The 21,868-nt window shown below is 38.7% G+C and overlaps 2 protein-coding genes across 2 annotated transcripts; both read right to left on the bottom strand.

Annotated features, from left to right (window-relative positions):
• Window positions 1-2,059: 2,059 nt before the first annotated feature.
• Window positions 2,060-2,992, bottom strand: LOC125079546 (olfactory receptor 2AG1-like). Its single transcript, XM_047693228.1, has one exon. It carries the CDS (start codon window positions 2,990-2,992, stop codon window positions 2,060-2,062), a length of 933 nt encoding a protein of 310 aa, XP_047549184.1.
• A 12,565-nt stretch (window positions 2,993-15,557) lies between these two features.
• On the bottom strand, window positions 15,558-16,493 carry LOC125079308 (olfactory receptor 2D3-like). Its single transcript, XM_047692829.1, has one exon. The coding sequence runs from the start codon at window positions 16,479-16,481 to the stop codon at window positions 15,558-15,560; it is 924 nt and encodes a 307-aa protein (XP_047548785.1). The 5' UTR covers window positions 16,482-16,493.
• Window positions 16,494-21,868: the final 5,375 nt, after the last annotated feature.

Raw genomic sequence — 21,868 nt, 5'->3', positions numbered from 1 at the left:
GTGATCTGAAGGGGCACTTGCACCAGAATATTTATAGCAGCAATGTCCACAATAGCTACACTTTGGAAAGAGCCTAGATATCCATCAACAGATGAATGGATAAAGAAGATGTGGTATATACAACGGAATATTATGCAGCCATCAAGCAAAATAAATCTTGCCATTTGCAACGATGTGGATGGAACTAGAGGGTATTGTGCTAAGTGAAATAAGTCAATCAGAGAGGGACAATTATCATATGATCTCACTGATGTGAGGAATTTGAGAAACAAGACAGAGGATCATAGGGGAATGGAAGAAAAAATGAAACAAAAGGAAACCAGAGAGGGAGACAAACCATAAGAGACTCTTCATTTCAGGAAACAAACGGAGGGTTGCTGGAGGAGAGGGGGGTGAGAGGGTGGGGTGACTGAGTGATGGACATTGGGGAGGGTACGTGCTATGGTGAATGCTGTGAATAGTGTAAGACTGATGAATCACAGACCTGTAGCCCTGGAACAAAGAATATATTATATGTTAATTTTTAAAAAAACAAAGACAAACAATAACACCTGTTGGAGGACCCAGGTATTTTCTATAAAGACTGGAAAAAGGAGAGAATATGACAGAAATGCATATAAACTACTAGTAGTTAATTAGACTGACTACATGATCATTTAACAAGGTCAGTTGGTCTAAAATTTGTCCAAATCTCAAGGTCTGCTCCCCTGATGTGGGGCTTGCTTGGGCTTCCCTCTTGAAACTTTCTTTTCTTTGGTTCATATGTTGGTCTGGTATGGACTCCCCAGTCAGAGGTCTGTCAGTCCAAAACTGGTAAAAGTACTTGGGCTCATTTAACTCATTAGCTACGTGGGAAAACAGAGAGCAACTTTTAAATAGACTGTGACTAATTTTTTTTTTATAAATTACCTGATGGAAAAAAGATATAAAAGCATTTGATAATGAAATATCACCTTAAACACATCAGAATGGCCAGGATCAGAAAGACAAGAAATAAGTGTTGGTGCAGATGTGGAGAAAAAGAAAACTTTGTGCAATGTTGGTGGGAATGTAAATTGGTGCAGCCACTGATGAAACAGTATGGAGATTCCTCAAAAAATTGAAACAGAAATAATATATGATTCAGTAGTTCCACTAATGGATACTTACCCAAAGAAAACAAAAACACTCATAAAGATATAAACATACCTGTGTTTATTCCTGCATTATTTACAATAGCCAAGATAATGAAAGCAACCCAAGTACCTGCTGATTGTGGCGTGTGTGTGTGTATATATATATACACAGTGGAATATTAATCAGCCATAAAAAGGAATGAAATCTTGCCATTTATGGCAATATGGATAGACCTTGAAGGTATAATCCTAAGTGAAATAAGTCAGAGAAAGAAAAATACCATATGATTTCACCTATAAGTGGAATTTTAAAACAAAAGAAAAGAATAAAGAAACAACAAAAACAAACCATAAATACAGAGAATAAACTGGTGGTTGCCAGAGCATTGAGGGAGGGAGTGGTTGAAGGATAGTGAAAATGGTTAAAGAGCAGTGAGAGATACAGGCTTTAGGTACAGAATAAATAAGTCACCGGGATAAAAGGTACAGTAGGGATAAAGGGCATGTAGTCCATAACACTGTAATAGTGTTGTACAATAACAGATGGTAGCTACGTTTTGTGGTGACGATCCCATAAAATACAGACCTAGTCAAATCACTATGCTGCATACCTGAAACTAATGTAAGATTCTCTGTCAACTGTACTTCAAAAAATAAAATAAAATGGTAAAAATACAGACACGTTAATTCATTTGCCAAGTCAAATTATATTCCTTCATTTTACTATTAGAAGATACCCTTTGTGAGTGCTGTGAAGTGTGTAAACCTGGCGATTCGCAGACCTGTACCCCTGGGGATAAAAATATATGTTTATAAAATTTAAAAAAAAAAAAGAAGATACCCTTTGCATTATGGTGTTTTCACCATGGGGCATTAGCAGAAATCTTTGAAGAGAAATGAACTCTGAGGGCCAGCCATAAGCTTTCCCTAGATGCTGGAGTGTGTCACAGCATGTATTTTACCAGGACTCTTTTCAAGGCTCCCATAACCTCCTTATTCCTCAGGCTGTAGATAAGGGGGTCCAGGGCTGGAGTGACAACTGTGTAGAAAAGTGAGATGATGTTGTCTTGCTTGGGGCTATGGAGTAAACTAGGCAGGACATACATAAATGTGGCAGCTCCATAGAACATCCCAACCACCATCAGGTGGGAAGAGCAGGTGACTAGGGCTTTCTGCTTCCCCTCACGTGAAGGCATCCGAAACACAGTACACAGGATTAGTGCATAAGAGGAAATGATAGTAAAAAGAGGGGGTATCAGGAAGGTTACACCCATCACATACACAAACAGTTCATATCTGGAGGTATCTGCACAGGCCAACTTCAGCAAAGGTGGGATCTCACAGAGCAGGTGCCTGATCTTCTGGGACATGCAGAAGGGATAGTGCATGGTATACACAGTATAAACAAAGGCACTTAGGGATGCCAATACCCAGGCTGTGGCCACCATGAACCAGCAGACCTTTGGCCTCATGAAGACCATGTAGTTCAGAGGATGACAAATGGCCACATATCTGTCGTAGGCCATGAAGGCCAGTAGCAGATCCTCTGCACCACCCAGCATCAATGCCAGAAACATCTGAAGGGCACAGCCCCCAAAGGAGATGGTGTTTTCATTGAGCAGAAAATCCATGATGGCCTTGGGAGTGACAACAGATGTAAAGAGGAGATCCATGAGTGAGAGCTGCCTGAGCAGGAAGTACATGGGCACGTGGAGCCGGGAATCCACTGTAATGACCAAGAGCAGCAGGCCATTGCTGGCCAGGGCCAACATGTACAGGACTGTGATTGTGGCACAGAGCAGTTCAGGAGACCCACTGTCATTCAGAATCCCCATCAATATGAAGCCACTGCCCAAGGTGGAGTTCCAGCACTCCATTCTGTGTTGTTTCTTTAGTTTCCTAGAATCAAATACATTCTCAGTGAATTTTTGCTAAGGTGGTCCCTAGTTTGTAACATCACAGGCTCCTGATGATGGCCAACATGAATCCAATGAGGCAATGTCTTTCCTACTGGAAATGGACTTTACCTGTTAACCTCTCAGTTTCTGACACTTTTAATTGTACCTTGAGGAAATATCCATCTGAATGGAGAGCAGACATCACAGTAGCTAAGTATTAAGACATCACTACACAAAAATGTTATTCAGGACATCAAACTTTGACATATATCTTTCCACAATAATTAAATCATCTCTCTAGAAATCAATATCCTAGAACACAAGCCCTTGGCTATTTTTGTACCAATGTTTTAAGTAAACTGTTTGTCTAATGATTTAAATACCCACTTAGTGTCCTAACAACCTGTTCTGAATATAAAGTTCTAAAGCCGGTACAGACATGTGATTTCAACAAAGCACTTCCCCTGCATTTTCCATATAACTTATGTCCAAGTTTGTTTGTAGCATTCAAGGCTATAGATATAAGTCTCCTAGGAAGAGCTAAAATACGTCCACCTTAGTCACTTCCCTGGACCAGCTCCATACTCTCCATGTGTTTGAGGGAGAAGGGATTCCATACTCTCTGAGATTAGGGGATGGAGTGTTTGACATGGTATTGCCTTTATGAGCTAAACCTTTAAGATCAATGACAACATAGGTGTTTCTTTACTGGTTATGCAAACATGGGAGCCTGGGAGAACTCCAAGATCTGATAACTAATGAGGCCCTGCCCAGGAAGATCAGAGTGTTTGTGTTTGGGAGAAAGGGTGAAAGCTGCTGGCAACAAAAGAGCATGTGTTGTATGTTGTAATCAGGTTTAATAATCCTATCCGCCCTCTATTACACCTGACTGAGATCCCCAATCTCCCTCCTGCAGGGTCAGAGTGTCTACATTGGATTGAATAGCCACAAGATAGACAGGATGAATTCCTGTTCTGAAAGCATTAGAGCATATGACAGGCATATCATTGGCTCTTAGATGGTCCTTTGATTTGGAGGCATTTATTACCAGATAGGTGCAAAAATCAGAGACCAGCAGAGACTGGGCTGTATGGACAGGAACTGATACTTCCACCAGGAAGCAGTCACTCAGACCTGGGATGTGGCACAGAATCTTTCTTCATTTTCATGGATTTTTCATGTTTAGGGAACCAGGTCATTAGGATGGGGTACAGAGCCGAAAGCACTAAAGAATCTGGAAGACGGTATAGCTTAAGCTCTTAGGGTCTGCTTTGGTCTCCTGTTTCAAAACTCAACATATCTAGAGGCTGCACACTTCCCTGAAAAAGAGATAAAGGCTTTACCTCAGATATTAATAAGACAAGCTGCCAAACCATGCAACCTGCCTCGGGGGTTGTTTGAGAGTCAAGGATTTTCCTGTAGAAATGCAGAAAGAGTAAGCTTTTCCAGGAGTGTCCGACTGGTTTAAAATTTGCCAAGTTGGGTTAAGAGTCTGAGGAGTCTGACCAACATAGATGTCAGGGCCACTTTTTCTGGTCCTTCTATTCCTCCACAGGTCTGCTACAGAGATGTAATAGAGACAGAGGGCTAATAGTCTTGGGTAGTTTCTGTGAAGCTCTTACTTCAGAGATGGATTTCCTGTTCTCACACCTGTGGAGAATTAGGAGATGCTGCTTCTATCACTCAGGTCTCCATGTCAAGAACCTGTCCAGCATCCAGCTCTGGAGAAATTGTCAGACTGAGTTCTTGGGTCCAGATGCTCAGACTGTCATTTACTCTTGTTAAGGTCTGGGAGCAAAGAGGAAAGCAGCAGGAATCTGGGGGAAGTAGATATTAGAAGAGCTGCCCAAGGGAGGCCCTGCTGTGCCTAACCTCACTGTCCCTGGGGAGAACAGTGAACCAGGGCCCAGTTCTTGGGGAGGCTGTTCTGGCTTCTTCTCCCATGACCCCACCCTCTCTGCTTTATTCCATCCCTAACATTCCCAGGGACTTCTCATCTCCGCTGAAAGGGCCTCCCCTGGAAATGCTGGTCCATGAAACACGATGTTAATGAGTCCTGTTGGGTATGTTTCCTGGCCTGGCATCTCTGTTCTGTTCTCTCACTAAACGAGCTCAGATGCTCCAGGGTTCTATCCTACCCTCAGGAGGCACTAATGGCCCATTTCTAAATTGCTGACTAGGAAGCAAGGGTCAGTTTCATGGTGAAGGCTCTGCCCCAGATCTTAAGGTGAGTTTTGTGTCAGCTGTAGGACACTCCCAGAGTGTTTTCTGTGGAGGAGTTGGCCTTGTAGTTATTACCAAGAGTCTAAATCCTCAGGTTCATTCCCTGTCCTGCTTGTTCTGTCATTTATATGTTTTTCTTGTGTTACAAGCTCTCCCTCCAACTTCATTCAGCTTCCAAATGTGATAAAGAATTGATTCTCTAATTTACCTTTCTGTATTTTCATTGTTAGTGTATAAGAAAGCCACTGATTTCTGTACATTGACTTTGTATCCTGCCATATTACTGAATTGCTGCAATAAAGATTCCCCTGTTCAAACAAACAAATAATAATTCGGTTTTTCTTTCCTTTATGGACTGTATCTCAAAATCCCCTCCACTTTTGCCATAAACTTTTTCAAAAAGCATTTATAATAACTGGGTCTTCTTCTACTCTCAACTGCTCATTCATTATATGTGAAGATAACACTTGCCACCTGCTACATTAGAGAACCCAGAAATAATAGTATCATAACCTAATCAGAGAACCCAGAAATAATAATGGCATAACCCAATAAAATTGTATTTCTCACTTATTAAGAGTTTATTGCATATTTCTTCTTTAGGGAGTTGTCCTTAACTGTTCTCCTGTATGGGGTGGTGTGGAGATGTGGAGTGTTTCCATTGGTGGAGCCAGTCAACATTTCCAATAGGTGATACCCAGGTTGACAAAAATCCTTTCCATTCTGGGTAATCTGAAGGGAAAGAGATCCTACTCCACTAAGTGTGGGTGTTTTTATGGCTCAGACTTCACTTCATGGCACACTTCACTTCTTCATTACATTCTTCAGCACATTTACATCACCTCCTGCCAAGTACCCTACCTGAGCTGAACTGGCATTCTTTGTCTCAAGATCACCAAAGTCCTCTTTGCAAAATCCAATAGTACATATTATATCGTGTTACTTGGTTTGTTTTAAACTCACTAAATTCCCATATTCCTCCTTCTAAACTTTGTCTGTTCCATATTAACATGAATAATTTCTTTTTCCTTCTGATCTCTGGGTTAATCTGGCAGCATACTACACTAACATATAAGTCCAGAAGGGCAAGAACTAGGCCTGTTTTGTTCCCAATCACATTTCTAGCTTCCATCTAGGTAATTGCAGGGGTTGGTACCCAATCAATGTTTGCTAAATATGAATGGAAGTGTCTACCACAGCTGCTCTCAAATCCTAACTAAAATATATATGAGAAACTGACTTTTCAGGTTGTCTGCCCATTTTTTAATCAGAAGTTGGTTTGTTTATGCTTTTGTTTTTTTGTATTGAGCTGTATAAGTTCTTTATATATTTTTGATATTAAGCCCCCTGTTGAATATATCATTTGCAGGTATCTTCTCCCATTCACTAGGCTGCTTTTTGTTTTGTTGATGGTTTCTGCCATGGTAAAGATTTTTATATTGGTATAATCCCAGTAGATTATTTTTGTTTTTTTTTCCCTTCCCTGAGGAGACAGATCCATAAGTATATTTCTTTTTTTTAATTTTTTAATTTATTTTCAGCATAACAGTATTTATTGGTTTTGCTCCACACCAAGTGCTCCATGCAATCTGTGCCCTCTCTAATACCCACCACCTGGTTCCCCCAACCTCCCACCCCCTGCCACTTCAAACCCCTCAGATTGTTTTTCAGAGTCCATAGTCTCTCATGGTTCACCTCCCCTTCCAATTTCCCCCAACTCCCTTTTCCTCTCTAACTCCCCTTGTCCTCCATGCTATTTGTTATGCTCCACAAATAAGTGAAACTATATGATAATTGACTCTCTCTGCTTGATTTATTTCACTCAGCATAATCTCTTCGAGTCCCGTCCATGATGCTACAAAAGTTGGGTATTCATCCTTTCTGATGGAGGCATAGTACTCCATAGTGTATATTTCTATGGCTGATTTTTCTTTTAGAAGTTTTATAGTCAGGTCTCACATTTAGGCCCCTAATTTATTTGAGTGTATTTCTGTGTTCAGTGTAAGAAAGTGGTCTGGTTTCATTCTTTTGCATTTAGCTGTCTAGTTTTCCTAGCACCATTAAACGAAAAGACTGTCTTTTCCCCCATTGTATGTTCATGCCTCTTTTGTTATAGATTAATCAGGTGAGTTTATTTCTGTGCTCTCTATTCTATATGTCTATTTTTGTGCCAAAGCCATACTGCTGATATTACTATGACTTTGTAGTATATCTTGAAATCTAGGATTGTGATAACGCCAGCATTGCCTGCATTTTCCAAAGACATAGAGCCAACAGACACACGAAAAGATTGTCAATATCACAAATTATCAGGGAGATGCAAATCAAAACCACAAAAATATATCACCTCATACTAGTCAGAATGACTAGTATCAAGACAATAAGAAATAACAAGTGTTCGTGAGGATGTGGAGAAAAGGGAACCCTCATACACAATTGGCGGGAATGTAAATGGGTGCAACCACTATGGAAAACAGTATGGAGTTTTCTCAAAAAACTAAAAATAGAAATACCATGTGATCCAGTAATTCCAGTAGGGGTATTTACCCAAATAAATGAAAACACTAACGTGGAACGACATGTACATTCCGTTGTTTATTGAAACATTACAATAGCTAAGATAATGGAAGCAACCCAAGTGTTCATCCATAGATGAATCGATACAAATGATTTGGCATGTATATATGCCATAAAAAAAGAATGATATCTTGTCATTTCCAACAAAATGGATGGACCTAGAGGGTATTGTGTTAAGTGAAATATGTCAGACAGAGAAAGACAAATACTGTATTTCACTTGTTTGTGGAATCAAAAAAGCAAAACAGATGAACAAACAAAAAAACAGACCCATAAATACAGAAAACAAATGATGATTGCCAGAGGAGAAGGGAGTTGGGGGATGGGAAAATAAGTGAAGGGAATTAAGAAGTACAAACTTTTCTTTGTAAAATAAACAAGTCAGGGAGATGGAAAGTATAGCATAGGAGACATAGTCAATAATATTTTAGTAACATTGTATGGTAATGGATGGTGACTTTATTGTGGTGAGTAGTGAATAATGTATAAAATAGTAGGATCACGAAGCTTATAGTCAAAACTAATATAACACTGAATGTCAACTATACATGAATAATAAACATTTAAAAATTTTAAAATAACAATAAATAGTAACAATTATCTACAATCCAATTTCACAATCTCTACATAGTACCTTTACCTTCTGTAATTGTTGTTAGATTAAATATTTGGTCTGGAAATCAGTAAGTCAGTAAACAAATAACAAATAAAATATCCATGAAGATAAAAGTATTTCATAAACTGATTTCAGGTCAGGAAACTAGAGATAAGAAAACTTATAGGTCAAGATTTAGACAAAATGTGCACCAACTCCATAATTTAAAAAGGGTATATACCTCATTGATCTCAGCTCTAATGTTGATTATTTCCCTTCTTATGTGTTGAGTTGGTTTGATTTGTTGTTGATTCTCCAGTTCTTTAAGGTGTAGAGACAGCTGCTGTGTTCTGGATGTTTCAATTTTTTTGAGGGAGGCTTGGATGGCTATGTATTTCCCCCTTAGGACGGCCTTTGCTGGATCCCATAGGTTTTTGGACCGAAGTGTCTTCATTCTCATTGGTTTCCATGAATTGTTTCAGTTCTTCTTTGATCTTCTGGTTGATCCAAGCATTCTTAAGCAAGGTGGTCTTTAGCTTCCAGGTGTTTGAGTTCCTTCTGAACTTCTCCTTGTGATTGAGCTCCAGTTTCAAAGCATTGTGATCTGAGAATATGCAGGGAATAATCTCAGTCTTTTGGTATCGGTTGAGTCCTGATTTGTGACCCAGTATGTGGTCTATTCTTGAGAAGGTTCCGTGTGCACTTGAGGAGAATGAGTATTCTGTTGTTTTAGGGTGGAATGTTCTGTATATATCTATGAGGTCCATCTGGTCCAATATGTCATTCAATGCTCTTGTTTCTTTATTGATTTTCTGCTTAGGTGATCTGTTTATTACTGAGAGTGGCATGTTAAGATCTCCTACTATTAATGTATTCCTATCAATATGACTCTTTATCTTGATTAACAGTTTTCTTATATAATTGGCTGCTCCCATATTGGGGGCATAGATATTTACAATTGTTAGATCATTTTGGTGGATAGTCCCTTTAAGATTACGTAGTGTCCTTCTGTAAGAATAAACACTGTTAAAATGTCTATACTGCCTAGAGCAATCTATACTTTCAATGCCATTTCAATCAAAATTCCACCAATATTCTTCAAAGATCTGGAGCAAATAATCCAAAAATTTGTATGGAACCAGAAGAGACCCCGAATCGCTAAGGAAATGTTGAAAAACAAAAATAAAACTGGGGCCATCACGTTACCTGATTTCAAGCTTTACTACAAAGCTGTGATCAACAAGACAGCATGATACTGGCATAAAAACAGACACATAGACCAGTGGAACAGAGTAGAGAGCCCAGATAGGGACCCTCAACTCTATGGTCAGTTAATCTTCATCAAAACAGGAAAAAATATTCAGTGGAAAAAAGACAGTCTCTTCAATAAATGGTGCTGGAAAAATTGGGCAGCTATATGTAGAAGAATGAAACTCCACCATTCTCTTACACTGTACACAAAGATAAACTCAAAATGGATAAAAGACCTCAACGTGAGACAGGAATCCATCAGAATCCTAGAGGAGAATATAGGCAATAACCTCTTCGATATCAGCCACAGCAACTTCTTTAAAGATATGTCTCCAAAGGCAAAGGAAACAAAAGCAAAAATGAACTTTTGGGACTTCATCAAAATCAAAAGCTTCTGCACAGCAAAGGAAACAGTCAACAAAACAAAGAGGCAACCCACAGAATGGGAGAAGATATTTGCAAATGACAGGACAGACAAAAGGTTGATATCCAGGATCTATAAAGAACTCCTCAAACTCAACACACACAAAACAGACAATCATATCCAAAAATGGGCAGAAGATCTGAACAGACACTTCTCCAATGAAGACATACAAATGGCTATCAGACACATGAAAAAATGTTCATCATCACTAGCCATCAGGGAGATTCAAATTAAAACCACATTGAGATATCACCTTACACCAGTTAGAATGGCCAAAATTAGCAAGACAGGAAACAACATGTGTTGGAGGGGATGTGGAGAAAGGGGAACCCTCTTACACTGTTGGTGGGCATGCAAGTTGGTGCAGCCTCTTTGGAGAACAGTGTGGAGATTCCTCAAGAAATTAAATATAGAGCTTCCCTATGACCCTGCAATTGCACTACTGGGCATTTACCCCAAAGACACAGATGTAGTGAAAAGAAGGGCCATCTGTACCCCAATGTTTATAGCAGCAATGGCCACCATTGCCAAACTGTGGAAAGAACCAAGATGCCCTTCAATGGACGAATGGATAAGGAATATGTGGTCCATATACACTATGGAGTATTATGCCTCCATCAGAAAGGATGAATACCCAACTTTTGTAGATTCATGGATGGGATTAGAAGAGATTATGCTGAGTGAAATAAGTCAAGCAGAGAGAGTCAATTGTCATATGGTTTCACTTATTTGTGGAGCATAACAAATAGCATGGACGACATAGGGAGTTAGGAGAAGGGAGTTGGGGGAAATTGGAAGGGGAGGTGAACCATGAGAGACTATGGACTCTGAAAAACAATCTGAAGGGTTTGAAGAGGTTGATGGGTGGGAGGTTGGGGGAACCAGGTGGTGGGTACTAGAGAGGGCACGGATTGCATGGAGCACTGGGTGTGGTACAAAAACAATGAATACTATTATGCTGAAAATAAATTTAAATTTTAAAAATGATTTAAAAAATTAAAAAATTTAAAAAATGATTTAAAAATTTTAAAATTATTTAAAAAATGATTTAAATTTTTTTAAAATTTTTATTAATTTTATTTTTTATAAACATATAATATATTTTTATCCCCAGGGGTACAGGTCTGGGAATCACCAGGTTTACACACTTCACAGCACTCACCATAGCACATACCCTCCCCAGTGTCCATAATCCCACCCCCCTCCCAACCCCCCTCCCCCCATCAACCCTCAGTTTGTTTTGTGAGATTAAGAGTCACTTATGGTTTCTCTCCCTCCCAATTCCATCTTGTTTCATTTACTCTTCTCCTATCCCCTTAACCCCCCATGTTGCATCTCCTATCCCTCATATCAGGGAGATCATATGATAGTTGTCTTTCTCTGATTGACTTATTTTGCTAAGCATGATACCCTCTAGTTCCATCCACATCGTCGCAAATGGCAAGATTTCATTTCTTTTGATGGCTGCATAGTATTCCATTGTGTATATATACCACATCTTCTTTATCCATTCGTCTGTTGATGGACATCTATGTTCTTTCCATCATTTGGCTATTGTAGACATTGCTGCTATAAACATTCGGGTGCACGTGCCCCTTTGGATCACTACGTTTGTATCTTTAGGGTAAATCCCAGCAGTGCAATTGCTGGGTCATAGGGTAGTTCTATTTTCAACATTTTGAGGAACCTCCATGCTGTTTTCCAGAGTGGTTGCACCAGCTTGCATTCCCACCAACAGTGTAGGAGGGTTCCCCTTTCTCCGCATCCTCGCCAGCATCTGTCATTTCCTGACTTGTTAATTTTAGCCATTCTGACAGGTGTGAGGTGATATCTCATTGTGGTTTTGATTTGTATTTCCCTGATGCCGAGTGATGTGGAGCACTTTTTCATGTGTCTATTGGCCATCTGGATGATATGATACTATATGTGGAAAACCCAAAACACTCCACTCCAAAATGCTAGAACTTGTACTGGAATTCAGTAAAGTGTCAGGATATAAAATCAATGCACAGAAATCAGTTGCATTTCTCTACACCAACAACAAGACAGAAGAAAGAGAAATTAAGGAGTCCATCCCATTTACAATTGCACCCAATACTATAAGATACCTAGGAATAAACCTAACCAAAGAGACTAAGAATCTATACACAGAAAACTATAAAGTACTCATGAAAGAAATTGAGGAAGACACAAAGAAATGGAAAAATGTTCCATGCTCCTGGATTGGAAGAATAAATATTGTGAAAATGTCTATGCTACCTAAAGCAATCTACACATTTAATGCAATTCCTATCAAAGTACCATCCATTTTTTTCAAAGAAATGGAACAAATAATCCTAAAATTTATATGGAACCAGAAAAGACCTCGAATAGCCAAAGGAATATTGAAAAAGAAAGCCAAAGTTGGTGGCATCACAATTCCGGACTTCAAGCTCTATTAAAAATTTAATTTAAAAAATTTTAAAAAATGATTTAAAAAAAAGAATCTCATTAAGAACATCCTCAGGTGACAGGATCATCCCTGTCCACTCAGAGATGGATTAAGGTCATTAACATAAAGTAGTATGTGTGAACATATATTTGTAATGCTCTAATAAAAAGGGAATAATAGAAAAATGGGAAAAAAATTGGTCATTTTGGTGGTCCCTAGTCTCATCTGAGTGGTGTCCTTATAAGAAATGGAAATTAAAGACACACAAAGATATATATGGGATACACACACACGGAGAAAGTCCCTGTGAGGACACAGAAAGAAGGTGGCCATATGCAAAACAAGTAGAGATGACTCAAGAGAAACCAAACCTGCACATATCTTGATCTTGGAATTATATCTTTTACTCTCTTTTCTCTCTTTTCTTTCTCTTTTCCTTCTTTCCACCCACCCCCCATTTTCCAGTCTCATCCCAATTCAGTGATTAATTTTTCCTATCCAAAATATTTCTGGTGGTTGTTCACACCAGCCACTTTCAGTACCAAATCTTAAAATAACATTCTGGAGTTCTTATCCCTACCAACAAACCCAAAAGTTTCTATAATTGGTTAAAATATAATGCTATTGTCCTCAAAACTTTTTGGGCTCACAGCTCTCTAAAGCTCCATGTCCACTAGGAAGAAGATTAGCAGCAATTGTCTTCAGATTCTTTTCACTGGGGTTTGGTGAAATGTATAAAGAAAAAGAACCCCATTCAAAACACTGAGACTTATTCAAGTTCTTCATGTATGTGAAGCAATTTTAATTATTACCTCACTACCACTGCATGCTTTCTTGAGAAAGCAGATAGAAAGAGAGAGAGGGAAAGGAAAGGAAAGGAAAGGAAAGGAAAGGAAAGGAAAGGAAAGGAAAGGAAAGGAAAGGAAGTAAGAAAATGGAGGGAGGGTGGGTGAGAGGGAGGGAGAATTCTGAAAGAATAAAATTGAAAGACTTATTCCTGGAGAGGGAATCATAGGCGATTTTATTATTTTTTTAACACTTCTCACAATCAGAGAAGGAAACATTTAATTCATCTGTCCTCTCTACTGCCTCCAAAACAAAGAATGATAAATGTGAAAGCACTCTCACATTTATTTGTATGAGGGATTGCAGACAGCTACAAAGTTAGATCTGAAGGGGCACCTGCACCCCAATGTTTATGGCATAAATGTCCACAATAGCCAAACTATGGAAAGAGCTCAGGTGTCCATCGACAGATGAATGGATAAAGATAATGTGGTATGTGTGTGTGTGTGTGTGTGTGTGTGTGTGAGTGAGTGTGTATGTGTGTGTGTGATGGAATATTATGCAGTCATCAAAAAAGGAAATCTTGCCCATTGCAGCAACGTGGTTGGAACTAGAGAGTATTATGCTAAGCGAAATTAGTCAAACAGAGAGAGATAATTATTATATGATCTCACTGGTATGCGGAATTTAAGAAACAAGGCAGATCATAGGGGAGGAAAGGAAAAAATGAAAGACGTTGAAACCAGAGAGGGAGACAAACCGTAAAAGATTCTTAATCTCAGGAAACAAACTGAGGGTTGCTGGGGGAGAGTGGGGTAGAGGGATGGGGTGGCTGGGTGATGGACATTGGGGGAGGGTATGTGTCATGGTGAGCACTGTGTGCTGTGTAAGACTGATGAAACACAGACCTGTACCCTTCAAACAAATAATACATTATGTGTTAATAATTTAAAAAAATCTAAAAAAAAAATGAGGATATGGAAAGCAATTACGTGACACATGAAATTAGCCTGGGATAAAGCAGTACTTAATAAAGAGGGGAGAAGGAATCAGAGTCAATCCTATTGGTAGGGAATTCTACATGGTCGAGCTTACTTGTCAAAGACTATAGACACACATACACACACAGACAACTGTACAGATTTGCTTACTCTTTCATACTGGCCAATGCTATGTATAAAATCATCCACCAAAAAATGGAGGAGAGAGAAAAGAGAAAGAGGAAAGGAGGGGTCATGATGCAATGGAGTTAAATTCATTGTGATGAGGGCTTGAAAGTTACAGAAACACTCTAGTGTTCCATCACTTTTAAATGGAAGTAAGGAAACTGGAGGTAGTGCATCTATGGGTAGAGTTCCATAAATCCCGGAAGACCCCCTTATGTCTGAATTAAATGCTGGCTTTTTTTTTATTTTCAGCATAACAGTATTCCTTGTTTTTGCACCACACCCAGTGCTCCATGCAATCCATGCCCTCTCTCATACCCACCACCTGGTTCCCCCAACCTCCCACCCCCGGCCCCTTCAAAACACTCAGATTGTTTTTCAGAGACCATAGTTTCTCATGGTTCACCTCCCCTTCCAATTTCCCCCAACTCCCTTCTCCTCTCTAACTCCCCTCGTCCTCCATGCTATTTGTTATGCTCCACAAATAAGTGAAACCATATGATAATTGACTCTCTCTGCTTTACTTATTTCACTCAGCATAATCTCTTCCAGTCCTGTCCATATTGCTACAAAAGTTGGTTTTTAACCAGTTACTGTTGACTTATTCAGGAATATGGAAGCAGAACCACAGTAAGCTCACAGGTGACTGTATAACAACTTGGGGGCCCTACCTCATTTAGTGGGTGAAGGATCCTAGCAATATATTCAGGAAGGTTAAGCAAAATTTTTTTCTTGGTCCAACATTTCAAGGGTGAGTTTTCTCTCTGCTGACATATTTCCCTCACAGAGAAACTGCAGAAAAAGAGCATAAGACAACAAAAAAGTGCAACTCCCCTCAGGACAGAGCATGGCTCTCTCTTGTCCCAGAGGTAATGAAACCTTCTAAGGAAGGCATGAAGGTTTACTCATATTGTGATGTCCTGGACATGCACTTGCACAAAATAGGCATTTAATGAATACTTGTGGAGAAGAAAATCAACTGAGGCATATAAAGTTAGGGAAAGAAAGAATGAGAATAGTAGAGGTATTGTCGATCACAATCTTCCAAGTGCTTAAGAAAAATGTCAGAAATCACTACCTCTGAAGGTAGATTATCTTCTAACCAGGTTCTTGAGGGCTCCCTTCACATCCTTGCTCCTCAGGCTGTAAATGATGGGGTTCAACATGGAATTCATAACTGAATAGAACATACAGATGACCTGATCCTTTTTACTCATTGTCTTGGAATTGAGTCTCATGTAGGCAACTATTCCAGAGCCATAGTAGAGAACCACAAGAGTGAGATGGGAGCCACAGGTAGAGAAGACCTTGAGCTTCCCTTCCCCTGACTGCATCTGAATCACTGTGGAGATAATATGCCAGTAGGAGACAAGGATGAGGGAGAGAGGTGCTAACAGCATAATCACACCCATTGAAAAGAGGGCCATCTCAGCCTTGTATGTGTCTGCTGAAGCCAGCTTCAGGAGTGCAGGAGGTTCACAAAAATAATGATTAATTATATTCTGTCCCTGGTAGGGAAGACACAGTGTAAATGCACTATCCACTGAACATACAAATGCTCCACTGACCCAAGACACTATGACCAACTGGACACAAACCCTCTGGGTCATGACAGTGGAATAATGCAGGGGCTTGCAGACAGCTACATAGCGGTCATAAGACATCACTGCCAGAAGTGCACATTCTGTGCACTCTGCGAGAAGGAAGACAATTATCTGTAGTAAGCATCCAGCAAAGGAAATGGTTTTCCTTTTTACAAGGAAGTGGACCAATATCTGAGGGACAATGCTTGTAGAGAAACAGAGGTCAGCAAACGACAAGTATTTGAGGAAGAAGTACATGGGAGTGTGAAGTCGAGAGTCAGTCTGAACAAGGATTATTATGAGCAGGTTTCCAAACATAGACAGAAGGTAAATGGTCAGGAAAACACAGAACAGCAAGATCTGGATCTTTGGATCCTGTGAAAGTCCCAGCAAGATAAATTCAGCCACAGAAGTTTGGTTTCCTTCTACCATTGATGTTTGTTGCTGTTTTACCTGTCATCAGAAAGAAAATGCATGCATTCTGAATGCTCAATTTTCGCAAGCTTTATAAACAAGCACAATGAGAACAAGTATACCTTGTAGGACTATTGGCTTTCAGATGCTTCCTAATATGTGTGCCAGTTAGCATTAGGATGCATGGTTTTTATGTACATTTTTCTTTCCTTGATCCATTTGGTAGGCAGAGTATTGCACTCAATATGGCTTCTCAAATAATCCTGAGGTCAACATATTGTTAAATTACTACAGAGTTTTATCAGAGGAATTGTCTTTGATTCGATTTAATTTTTTTCATCTCTATAAATATTTTACTATAATAAATATATAAAAATAAATACTCTGGATTAGCAATCTGAGAATGAGATGAACTTGTTTAATCAATAAAAAAACACTTATGATTTTATAATTCAAAACCAAAACACAGAGGTCAGGGAAAATTTGTTTATAATAGAGTAGGAAGTTCAAATATGGTTTAGAGAATCAACAGGTGAATTGTAGCTATTAGTTCTTGTTTTTTTCCATAGAATCTTTAAAAGAGGCTTTTTTTTTTTTTATTTGACAGATCACAAGTATAGCAGAGAGGCACCAGAGAGAGAGGAGGAAGCAGGCTCCCTGCTGAGCATAGAGCCCAATGCAGGACTCAATCCCAGGACCCTGAGAAGATGACCTGAGCTGCAAGCAGAGGCTTTAACCACTGAGCCACCCAGGCACCCCTAAAAGAGGCTTCTTAAGTAGCAGTCCAAACAGGATAAAGGAAGAAAGGAAAAATTTATAGCCATAGATCATAACCCGGGGCCTGGAAGAAATATTTCACATGACAAAGAGGAAAAGTATCATGAAATAATGTGGCATTCAAAAATGCAACTTAATGATACTTGAGTGTCTAGCGTCCTGTTCTATATCAACAACAACAAAAACAAAAAGGTGGTACTAAGCAGGAGCTTGAACTTCTGAACTAGATATTAGTGAATTTTATAGTTCCATAACATCCAGTCTCAGCTCAACTCTGACCTCTGCTTCAGCAGTAGTGGACAATTTTGACTTGCTTGGCTCTGCTGACATTCTACTTTAAGGACCTCCTGCCTGGTCTATTGGCATTCTGCCTAACATGTTGGAAGTATGGGCATGTTAATGCCCCAGAGGCAGTCTTTAACCAGAGGATAATGGAAATTGATGAATAAAAGCACCAGGTATTTCTGGAAGGCACTCTGTATGCTTCTTATGGGAGTTAAGTCCACCATTGACTATGTCATGTTTTTATTATTACTATTACTATTATTATTATATCCTCTAAGGAGCTTTTCCAAACTTTTTTCTTAATCTTCAATTCCCATGGAAGTTTAACAGCACAGATGTACTGTACATCTGTTTATATACTGCAGCCCTCTAGAGGGCCAACAAACCATTGCAATATTTCAGATATCTTTCTTCTTCTAAGAACTTTGGCATCTACATGGCCCCCATACAGAATGTATGGCCTAGAGTAACAATTTTAATAATCCAAACCTCATTGGTGTTTAGTCGCATCTTGCCTTAACTCTTACTGCTTCCTTACACCGCTTCCTGGAATCACTTGTCAAATAAGCTATCTGCACCAAAGTTCTTTTCTTGGGCTCTGCTTTCAGGGACCTACACTAAAAGAGAAAAGTCTCCTGAGATAGAGACTAAATTAAGGCAATATGGCAAGTCTTCCTTCTTCAACCAGGGAGTCCCACCTCTGTCTGATGATAATGACTAACACTTACTGAGTGGTTACTATGTGTCTGGCACAGTTCTAAGTTCTTCATATGTTGTAACTTATTTAATCTTCACAATAACCCTATGAGGAAGTATTTCCAATCTCTATTTTACAGCTGGAGAAATTAAAGGGTAGAAATGCTAAGTAACCTATTAGTCACTGAGACCAATTGTCAGAATTGGAAATTAAAGCCCTAGAGCCTTGTCCTAGCATGTGAGATTTTAAATCTTCAATCTTATTTCAGTCACAATTCTAACTTCAGAAGCTAGTACTGAAAAATCCAATCATGTAGATGGATATGGCACAGAGAAATCCAAGCAGTCCTCAAGAGACCAAGAAATTATCCTCAGTCTCAAACATGTTCATAAATGGCTTGGCTCCTAAAGTTGGTTAAAGTTAATGTCTTCACATTGTTGTCAATTAGAAAATAAACTGAAAAGAACTAAGCCTTGTAGTAAGGTTCCAGGAAAACTTTTTAAGTTTAGGGAGGATATTTGTAATTAAAGAGAGGATTCAAGATTCAAGTAGAACCACCGATCAGATTTAAGGGGTATATGGCACATCTGCTAGGAGGGGCGAACATGGTGCAAGGTCAATTTGATTCTGGTGCTACTGCTGACTATATGGTTGTCATAAATTTATCATTAACAGTCCAATTATTAGGTTATATTTATAATGTAGAATATTTAGTAAGAGGCAAAGGAATCTAAGTATTATGTATAGGATCTTGTACACTGTATAGCAGGGCATGCTACTACTACTATTACTACTACTACTAACATTCTAATCATAATAGTAACAACAACATGAACTAAAAAACTTACACTTTATGGCACTTAACATGTTCCTGGTACCCATATAGGCATTTAATATTTATTAACTTATTTAATCTTCAGAAGAGTCTCAAAGAGGTAGACTACTGTATTCCCATTTTATAAATGTGAGTTCCAAATTTCAAGGAGTATATATAAAATACTTTCAGGGCTACAGAGCTAGTAAATTATTGAATGAGGATTCAGTCCCAGGTAATCTGATTCTAAAGGCCAAAGCTGATATTGTCCTACTGAATAGGAAGGAGTACAGATTCTATTTTTAGAGAGACATTCTGGAACCAGATTCAAAGTCCGCAGAAAAAGACATAAATGCAATGAATGACAGAATTAGGATTTGTAATGTAAGGCAAAGGCTCATGGTATTACACAGAAAAGAAACAAATATGCTATCTTTCTGTAGTGTGGAATCAAGGCACAGGTGGTTAAGCAGAATCAATGCAAATATCTGCAACATCTTAATATTCCTCAAAGTTGGTCTTCCTTCTTTGTTGCTCTTCCTTCTTTATTTATGTGTTATTCTTTAGGGATCTCATTTAAGTCCCTTGGCCAAACTATCAGTTATATCTAGACTACCTCGAAAGTTATCTGACAACTAAACTAAAAAGAAACGTACAGAATGGGAAAAGATATTTGCAAATACCATATCTGATAAAGGACTAGTATCCAAGATACATAAAGAACATATGGAACTCAACACCAAAAATAATAATAATAATAATAATAATAATAATCCAGTCAAGGAATGGGCAGAAGATGTGAACAGATACTTCTCCAAAGAAGACATACACATAGAAAACAGACACATGAAAAAATGCTCAACATCAGGTGTCATCAGGGAAATGCAAATCAAAACATCAATGAGGTTGAGGGAACCAGGTGGTGGGTATTAGAGAGGGCACGGATTGCATGGAGCACTGGATGTGGTACAAAAACAATGAATACTGTTATGCTGAAAATTTAAAAAAATGATTAAAAAAAATCAATGAGATACCATCTTACACCAGCCAGAATGGCTAAAATTAATAAGACAAGAAATAAAAAATGGTGTCAAGGATGTGGAAAAAAGAATTAGCCAAGACTAACCCACTTACACTGTTGGTGGGAATGCAAGCTGGTACAGCCACTCTGGAAAACAGTACAGAGGTTCCTCAGGAAGTTAAAACTAGAACTACCCCATGACCCAGCAATTGCACTACTGGGGTATTTACTCCAAAGATACAGATGTAGTGAAATGATGGGGCACATGCACCCCAATGTTCATTAACAGCAATGTCCTCAACAGCCAAACTGTGGAAGGAGCCAAGATGTCCTTCAATAGATGAATGGATAAAGAAGATATGGTCCCTATATACAATGGAATATTACTCAGTTACCAGAAAGGATGAATATTCACCATTTGCATTGACATGGATGGAACTATAAGGGATTACACTTAGTGAAATAAATCAAACAGAGAAAGACAATTATCATACAGTTTCACTCATATGTAGAATATAAGAAACAGTGCTGAGGACCATAAAGGAAGGGAGGGAAAACTGAATGGAAAGAAATCAGAGGATAAAAAACCATGAGAGACTCTTAACTATGGAAAACAAACTGAGGGTTGCATCAGAAGGGGATGTGGGTGGGGGATGGGATAACTAGGTGATGGGCAGTAAGGATGGCAGGTGATGTGATAAGCACTAGGTGTTATATGCAATTGCTGGTTGAACATTATATCTGAAACTAATGATGCACTATATGTTGGACAATTGTAGATAATATTTTTTAAGAAAAGGGGAAAAAAGTTATCAGACAACTGACCACTATTTCTAAGCTTGAATTCTACATTTTCATTTTTATTTCTGGATATTTTCTTCAAGTTTTTATTTAAATTCTAGTTAATTAACATATATGGTAAAATTGGCTTCAGGTGTAGAATTACATGATTCATCACTTACATATAACACACAGAGCTCATCACAAGTACCCTTCTTAATGCCTGTCACCCATTTAGCCCATCCCCTGCCTACCTCCCTCCATCCACTCTCAGTTTGTTCTCTATGGTTAAGACTCTCTTATGGTTTACTTTCCTCTCTCTCTTTTTTCTCCCCTTTCCCTACGTTCATCTGTTTTTTTTCCTTAAACTCCACATATGAGTGAAATCATATGGTATTTGTCTTTCTGTGATTGACTAATTTTGCTTACTTAGCACAATACACCCTGGCTCCATCCACGTCACTGCAATATTTGTGATAGAACACTTAGCTTATGCCTCAAAATGAACTGATTTAGAAGTTAATTTTACTCCACAAATAATTTTTAACTTTAGGGACCCCATTCCTGGAAATACCACTGCCATTTTCCCTAAACATTGTTACCTAAAAATAGAAAATCAGCTTTAACTTCTTTTATCCTCCTTGTTTCTTCAGGATGATCACTCATCAAGTTCACCTTTTCAATCATCTTTCAAATCTCTAACTTTTCACTGCCATTGTCATTCTTGCTAGTCTAGTATGTTGTTCAATTCTGCTTGTATTATCACAATACCCTCCTAATTTTTTCACACCCTAGAATCAAATACATCTTGTACTCTACTAACTGATAAATCTTCCAAAGTAAATTGGTTTCATGTATCCATTAAATAAACTCCAAATTCTCTAGATGAGCATTTAAAGCCTACCACATGCTTATCCCAATGTCCTTCCTATTTCTTTTTTTCCAATATTTAATTTATTAATTGCTCAGAGAGAGAGCAGGGTACAAGCAGGGGGATCAGCAGACTCCCCGCTAAGTATGCAGGACTTGAT

The sequence above is a fragment of the Lutra lutra genome, chromosome 10 (genome assembly GCF_902655055.1).
Source record: "Lutra lutra chromosome 10, mLutLut1.2, whole genome shotgun sequence".
NCBI classification, from domain to species: domain Eukaryota; kingdom Metazoa; phylum Chordata; class Mammalia; order Carnivora; family Mustelidae; genus Lutra; species Lutra lutra.
The sequence above is the reverse complement of the archived record's forward strand: the minus strand, read 5'-3'. Positions and strand labels throughout refer to the sequence as shown.